The sequence below is a fragment of the Bufo gargarizans genome, chromosome 1 (assembly GCF_014858855.1).
Source record: "Bufo gargarizans isolate SCDJY-AF-19 chromosome 1, ASM1485885v1, whole genome shotgun sequence".
Classification (NCBI taxonomy): Eukaryota; Metazoa; Chordata; class Amphibia; order Anura; family Bufonidae; genus Bufo; species Bufo gargarizans.
The window spans coordinates 581794974-581803335 of NC_058080.1; the positions used below are offsets into that span (position 1 = coordinate 581794974).

At 42.5% G+C, this 8362-nt stretch overlaps 1 protein-coding gene across 1 annotated transcript; it reads left to right on the forward strand.

Moving 5' to 3' along the window:
* Window positions 1–2449: 2449 nt before the first annotated feature.
* LOC122928858 lies at window positions 2450–7768 on the forward strand. Its single transcript, XM_044282137.1, has 8 exons — window positions 2450–2456; window positions 2542–2603; window positions 2681–2758; window positions 2853–2933; window positions 3404–3623; window positions 3835–3994; window positions 4139–4601; window positions 7667–7768. The coding sequence occupies exons 1-8, from the start codon at window positions 2450–2452 to the stop codon at window positions 7766–7768; spliced, it is 1173 nt and encodes a 390-aa protein (XP_044138072.1).
* Window positions 7769–8362: the final 594 nt, after the last annotated feature.

An 8362-nucleotide genomic window follows, 5' to 3' on the forward strand; every position in this document is an offset into this window, starting at 1 on the left:
TATAATTATTTTTTTAATACAGAGGTTATCTATATATGTCCATTATACTGTACAATACATTATATCTAAATCACCATACCTCATATGGATCATGGAATAAATAATTATACAATATTACACTAATTATACTATATGTAAATTTACATATAATATAAATACTGTATTAACATTCAGCCACTATAGGAACATAGCTAATAAATACACTGTATCCACTACTTCAGAGAAAAACAAATAAATAAAAATAAATATGGAAAACTCCAAGATACAAAACAATATACACTTAAAGGATAAAAAAAAAACAGATGAATGCAATAATATTGATTGTGTATCTGACATACTTGAAGCAAACTATCTTATTACTTGAAATTGGGACATTCTCTAATAACTTTCTTAGGGTACTTTCACACTTGCGTTTTTGTTTTCCGGCACAGAGTTCCGTCAAAAGTGCTCTATGCCGGAAAACGACTGATCAGGCATATCCCCATGCATTCTGAATGGACAGTAATCCGTTCAGAATGCATCAGGATGTCTTCAGTTCAGTCATTTTGACTGATCAGGCAAAAGAGAAAACCGCAGCATGCTACGGTTTTCTCTCCGGCGAAAAATACTGAAGACTTGCCGGAATGACGGATCCGGCGTTTTACTCCATAGGAATGCATTAGAGCCGGATCCGTCGCAAAGGTTTCAGTTGTTTGCCTGATCGACGGATCCGGTTCTTCTTTCTGCGCCTGCGCAAACGAATAGGAGGAGCTGTGGGCGCCGTCAACTTCCTGTCACTCTTCGATCCTGCCTGCGAGGGAGAAGGGAGGACGCCATTGTAGGTGAGTAGAAACTTTTTTTTTTTTTCTTTCGTCTCCGATTTTTTTTGTTTAAAATCAACATAAGCAGCTCCTATGTAATTATACATGGGAGCTGTAGTAAATAGATCATGCTAGGGGTGGTAGTCCTGTTGACTACCACCCCTAGCATCCACTATATGTACTTCCACCTCATGCAGGGCCTATGTAGTTTTGCATAGGCAATGCATGTGGTGCAAGTACATAGTGGATGCTAGGGGTGGTAGTCCTGTTGACTACCACCCCTAGCATCCACTATGTACTTGCACCTCATGCAGGGCCTATGTAGTTTTGCATAGGCAATGCATGTGGTGCAAGTACATAGTGGATGCTAGGGGTGGTAGTCCTGTTGACTACCACCCCTAGCATCCACTATATGTACTTGCACCTCATGCAGGGCCTATGTAGTTTTGCATAGGCAATGCATGTGGTGCAAGTACATAGTGGATGCTAGGGGTGGTAGTCCTGTTGACTACCACCCCTAGCATCCACTATGTACTTGCACCTCATGCAGGGCCTATGTAGTTTTGCATAGGCAATGCATGTGGTGCAAGTACATAGTGGATGCTAGGGGTGGTAGTCCTGTTGACTACCACCCCTAGCATCCACTATATGTACTTGCACCTCATGCAGGGCCTATGTAGTTTTGCATAGGCAATGCATGTGGTGCAAGTACATAGTGGTTGCTAGGGGTGGTAGTCCTGTTGACTACCACCCCTAGCATCCACTATGTACTTGCACCTCATGCAGGGCCTATGTAGTTTTGCATAGGCAATGCATGTGGTGCAAGTACATAGTGGATGCTAGGGGTGGTAGTCCTGTTGACTACCACCCCTAGCATCCACTATGTACTTGCACCTCATGCAGGGCCTATGTAGTTTTGCATAGGCAATGCATGTGGTGCAAGTACATAGTGGATGCTAGGGGTGGTAGTCCTGTTGACTACCACCCCTAGCATCCACTATGTACTTGCACCTCATGCAGGGCCTATGTAGTTTTGCATAGGCAATGCATGTGGTGCAAGTACATAGTGGATGCTAGGGGTGGTAGTCCTGTTGACTACCACCCCTAGCATCCACTATGTACTTGCACCTCATGCAGGGCCTATGTAGTTTTGCATAGGCAATGCATGTGGTGCAAGTACATAGTGGATGCTAGGGGTGGTAGTCCTGTTGACTACCACCCCTAGCATCCACTATATGTACTTGCACCTCATGCAGGGCCTATGTAGTTTTGCATAGGCAATGCATGTGGTGCAAGTACATAGTGGATGCTAGGGGTGGTAGTCCTGTTGACTACCACCCCTAGCATCCACTATGTACTTGCACCTCATGCAGGGCCTATGTAGTTTTGCATAGGCAATGCATGTGGTGCAAGCACATAGTGGATGCTAGGGGTGGTAGTCCTGTTGACTACCACCCCTAGCATCCACTATATGTACTTGCACCTCATGCAGGGCCTATGTAGTTTTGCATAGGCAATGCATGTGGTGCAAGTACATAGTGGATGCTAGGGGTGGTAGTCCGAAAAAATGTTAAATTTTTTTTTTTTTTTCCCATGTAGTCCAAAATCGATTTTTTGGGGAAAAAGAAATTTGAATAGAACTTTAAAGAATGTCAAGTAAGTATTATTAGTCTTGGTTTGTTGTTAATATTTGATAATAATAATAATAATAATAATCAGAGTAATATTTTTTTTTCTACAGGCTCAACATCTTCAACTGATGCCGGGACCTCTCCTCCAAGACGTAGGCGGAGACATGATACGGTAAAAATTTTTTTAAAGCATTCTGCATTTACATTATGAACGCATTTCTTAATTTTTTTATTGTTTATAATTCACAGTCATCATCTGCGGAGGAGAGGCCTCGCGGCCCAGAGACCGCTGGAGAGGAGGAAGCTGGTGGTGGAGGACATGAAGCGGTAAATATTTTTTTTTTATCTTTTTTTTTTTTTAAACACAATATTATGATTTGTATATTAAATTTTTTTTTTGTTGTTGGTATTTCTATTACAGGTCGCTCCTCCCGTTGGATCCAACAGAGGTCGTCAATCGAAAGCCAGAGGAAGTCGGGGAGCCCGCGGCGGTCGTGTTCGTGTGAGTATTTCCTAGAGGAATATTTTTAATTTTAAAACTGTTAAAAGGATTTCTGTCAACAGGTTTGGGCCTATAGAGATACGGACCTGCACGGCTAGATTGCCGCTAGCATGTTCGCAACATATGTGTCCTATAGGGCTGTGTGGTTTTAACTTAATTAATTTTTTTTTTTTATAGATATAAATGAGTGTTCAAGGGCTGCACTAACCTTCCTTGTGAGCAGTGCCTTTATATTGTTCCTTCCCTGTCCTGACATCAGCTTCATGCCGAGAACAGCGCATGAGCGACACATTCAACACTCATTTACATATCTATAAAATCCTTTCTCTTTATTTAATTAAAACCACACAGCCTTTTATTGGACACATATATTGAAAACATGCTAGCGGCGATCTAGTCGTGCAGGTCCTATCTCTATAGACCCAAACCTGCTTTAAACATGAGATTATAATTTTTTTTTTTTATTTTAGGGTTCACGACGCTCCACCAGAACGGATGAGGAGGAATTTGGTAGTTGTATAATTGACAATGAACTCCTCATCCAGATGGTGGAGGATAGACCACCGCTCTGGGACCACACAGACCGCCGCCATGCTGACCATCATGGTACCCGGCTCCTCTGGCTTGAGATATGCGAAGTCTTGGTGCCTAATTGGGACGACCTCAATGAGAGTCAACGGGAGGAGTGCCGTAAGTATACTCTAGTATAATGCACATGTGTACTTTTCATTATAAATTGGTTTTGTGTCTGGTTGAAGTTGGTCACTCAATGCTACCTATAGTGAACATCAATAATTTTTTTATTGTTGTTGTAGCAGGTTCAAACAAATACTAAACCATTTCTGATGTCTGAAATAAATTATTATAATATTTATTTATTTTATTTTTTTCTTGCGGACAGGGACTACAATCCTGGTGCGGTGGCGGTCAATGAGGGACCGCTATAAGAAGGACTACAACGAGGAGGTCAAGCGCCCGAGTGGTTCAGGAGGAAGCCAAAAGCGGCCGTACCGTTATGCGGCCGCATTAGGTTTTCTTAGGAGAACCCTACAGCTGCGAAGGTAAGCTGTAATGTTTATAATAATTATGAATACTAATCTCCAATCTATGTGTGTGGCCTAGACAGACTGTCATTTGACACTCTGTCTTGGACATTCACACATAGTTCCCTATTTGTCCATTAATTTTTTTTTTTCCTTTTACAGCACATCTAGCAGTACTCGGGCGCAACAAGCTCCTCGTGAAGTCCTTCCAGAGTCCGGAGCTCAAGAGGCGGTTCCCGAAGAGCCGCCCACCGCGGGTCCCTCACGTCCTACTCCAACAGCTGGTCGGGACCTCAATGTTCCCCTACCTGTGCCCTCTGGCGACGCAACAATGGCCACAATGGCACCACTTTTTGAGGCATTGATGCGTCGCCAGAGGACCGGTAGGAGCCGTCAGGCGGACTACGAGGATCTCACAAGGCTCGTTTACGAGTCCTTGATGGGATATACCAATAGGATTGCCGCTTTGGAGGAACAAGTGCGACGTCTGCAGGAGGGGGCGGTGCATACGTCGCAATTGGGTCCTGTGCATCACTATTGGTATTCGTTGCTCCCCGTGATGGAACGATTTACGCCCGACCAGTTGTTTGAGGCCCGAAGACAGGTGGACAGTGTCTTGTGGCAAGTTCAACACCGCCCCACATCCTATCCCCCATCCATGCCCTATCCCCCATCCATGCCCTATCCCCCATCCATGCCCTATCCCCCATCCATGCCCTATCCCCCATCACAACCTCAACAACCCCCTACCCAAACTACCTACCCACCTTTCCTACCTCCTCATCCCCCATCCCAGCCTCCACATTCCACCGAGCACTTTTCTCACCACTTTTCTCCTTCTCCTCCTCAATATTTTCCAACTAGCAGTTTCAACACTCCTTCTACTCTGGCTCGGTCAACTCCTTCTCCCGCTCCCCCATCCAGATTGAATACTCCCTCTGTTGTGCTTGCCACAACACACACTTTTATGTCCACAGGGGCACAGGAACGAGGGGGACCAACCAGTGTTGAAACCTCCACCACCCAACCTTCTACTCCCACCACTCCCACCGGTCCTACTTACAGGCATTTATAGCCTTTTTTTTTATTTTTTTATTATTCTAAAAAGTTATTTATATTATTAAAAAAAAATTATTTTTAAAATAAAAAAGATATTGTTTATAAATTTTATTTGTTTTGTATTTATTTAATTTTTTGGTAAATAAAAGCGAACATCTCACATCGCTTTTGAAGTGAACTATACTTGGTTTGCTCCGACAGCGATGGGAGATTACTTTAGTGTATGTAGGAAAGGTCTTTAAAATTGTACGATCGCCAGCGAAGCGACACAAGTATGTGTCGCTCCGCTGGCGTTGCTCAGATTACTACACCATAACAGGCCTGATAAAATCTACCTTCGCCAGTGGAGCGACACAAGTATGTGTCGCTCCGCTGGCGTTGGTCAGATTACTACACCATAACAGGCCTGATAAAATCTACCTTCACCAGTGGAGCAACACAAGTATGTGTCGCTCCTCTGGTGTCGGTCAGATACTACACCATAAAAGGACTGATGAAATCTACCTTCGCCAGTGGAGCAACACAAGTATGTGTCGCTCCGCTGGCGTTGGTCAGATTACTACAACATAACAGGCCTGATAAAATCTACCTTCGCCAGTGGAGCGACACAAGTATGTGTCGCTCCGCTGGCGTTGGTCAGATTACTACACCATAACAGGCCTGATAAAATCTACCTTCACCAGTGGAGCAACACAAGTATGTGTCGCTCCTCTGGTGTCGGTCAGATACTACACCATAAAAGGACTGATGAAATCTACCTTCGCCAGTGGAGCAACACAAGTATGTGTCGCTCCGCTGGCGTTGGTCAGATTACTACAACATAACAGGCCTGATAAAATCTACCTTCGCCAGTGGAGCGACACAAGTATGTGTCGCTCCGCTGGCGTTGGTCAGATTACTACACCATAACAGGCCTGATAAAATCTACCTGCGCCAGCGAAGCTACACAAAGATGTGTGGCTCCTCTAGCGATATAGAAGATTGAAATTGAGTATCAACACAATAATATATCTGCAGTGTAGCAAATCACGAATGTATTTCTCTTATATCGTGCTAAAAATAATATATAATTAAAAATTTCAAATACTTAGAAAAACTATATTTATTGAAACACAAATCCAATTGAAAACTAATACAAAAAACTGTAAACCACTAAAATAAACAGAAATTAACTGTAAATCTCAAAAAAAATGAAAATGTTTAAACAAATCGGTCCTGCCAGTCCACCCTTCCTGCCTCCGAGCAAAAATAATCTGCAAAACAGTCTCTCATCCGTGATACTGCAACACTTGACCGTGGTCCAAAACTTTCAATGCTTGGCATCTCGCTGTCCTCCTGTATCTGTTCCAAATTCAGTGGTTCCTTTTTAAGGAGGTAGTTGTGTAACACAACTGCACACTTTACAACCTCATCCACCGATTCCACCTTCATATGAATTGGTTTGGTAAAAATCCGCCATTTTGCAACCAAAATTCCAAATGTACATTCAACCATTCTTCGAGCCCTGGTCAAGCGGTAGTTGTATGTCCGTTTTGTTAAATTTAATCCGCGGCTTGAATAAGGTTTCAGAAGATTTCCACACATTTGGAAGGCCTCATCACCAACCAATACAAACGGCATGGGTGGGGCCTCAGTACCTGGCAGTGGTTGAGGCTGCGGGAAATCAAATTCTCTATTATATAGACTTCTGCCCATATAAGAATTTTTAAAAACCATGGAATCGTTGGTGCGTCCATAGGCCCCCACGTCGACGGCAACAAATCGGTATTCTGCATCAGCGATAGCCATTAGAATTATTGAAAAATATTTCTTATAGTTGTAAAACTCAGATCCGGATCCTTGGGGCTTGATTATTCTTATATGTTTCCCGTCTACTGCACCTATGCAGTTGGGAAACTGACAAATGTCCCAATATTTTTCAGCAATTTCGGTCCAATGCTGTCTAGTTGGATGTGGAATAAATTCTTCATGAAGTTGATCCCACAAAACACGGCATGTCTCCTTCACAATCATGGAAACAGTCGATATGCCAAGGCGAAATTGGAAATGGAGTGAGCTAAAACTTTCTCCACTTGCAAGAAACCTATGGAAAAAAAAAGATTTTTATTTTAGAAAAAATTATAATATATATCATTCGAGATACAATTCTATGGGACGTTTTTTTATCAAGATTTTTTATGTAGACAATAATAATGTAAAAAAAAGGAGAAAGGTTTCTTCTCCATGGTGACCGATATTTATCACAGTTCATTTGACATTGTTTGACCATTATTTGGATTTAAGCATAATTAAAAATAATAATCACTTGTGGCCTATACACTTTCTACAATGATCACAGGAAATAAAAATTTAAATTAATTTACTTTTACACTACCAATGAGCAGCTTTAAAAAATTAGAATTCGTACTATATATAATATTTATCTACTTTACCTTATGGTCAACAACAGGCGTTCTGCTGGGGAAACACAGCGGCGGAAAGTGGTGTCTTGCCTTTGAATGTGTGGTGACACCCGTTGTAAGAGATCGTCAAAACTTTCTACTGTCATCCGTAAGTAATTAACAAATTTGTCTGGATAATTCCTCAATTCGGGAAACAAAGTTTCAAAAACTCCCCTTCTTATTCTTGCAGATGTTATTGGATGCACCCAATAGCGACGCTTTCTACGCTGTCTGTCTCGAAGACGTCTTCTCCAGCGCGAAACCAGAATTAGAGCCTGGAATCCAAAACTAATATGGTCTGGCATCATCTTTACACTCTGCAGAAGGAACTTCTGAGTGGTAAGTGACCTTCGGTTTTCTTTTATAGCCACTTGTAGTATTTGCTTAACAGATTGCATCTTTTTATCTCTGAAATTTGAATAACGGATCCGTCCTTCCGTTTACAAACGGAAGGAAACGGAACAGACGGATCCGCTATTACGACGGATCCGGCAGACGGATCCGTCGAAAAGTGTATGTCGGATGCAACGGAATGACGGATCCGGCATAAAATACTATTGCCGGAACGACGGATCCGTTGCATGAAAAATATCCGTTAATGTTGATTTTGACGGATCCGGCAGGTAATTCCGGCGACGGAACTGCTTGCCGGATCACTCTGCCGCAAGTGTGAAAGTAGCCTTATCCCCTAAACACTGAAGGTATTTACATGCAAATCGCGATTGATATGCTAATGTCGCCCTTCATTAAGGTTGCAAGTACATACAAAAGGATCGACTAATGGTGTACATTGCAGTATTATACCTCAGTATCGCTGACTACACTGCCTGCGCCTGACTTGAAGCAAACTATCTTATTACTTGAAATTGGGACATTCTCTAATAAC

What these genes read in the sequence shown, in the direction of transcription:
- LOC122928858 (XM_044282137.1), top strand. An exon ending in AGAACCCTACAGCTGCGAAG is followed by an intron (nt 3,995 to 4,138) that starts GTAAGCTGTAAT and finishes TTCCTTTTACAG; the next exon opens with CACATCTAGCAGTACTCGGG. An exon ending in TGGACAGTGTCTTGTGGCAA is followed by an intron (nt 4,602 to 7,666) that starts GTTCAACACCGC and finishes TTATTCTTGCAG; the next exon opens with ATGTTATTGGATGCACCCAA.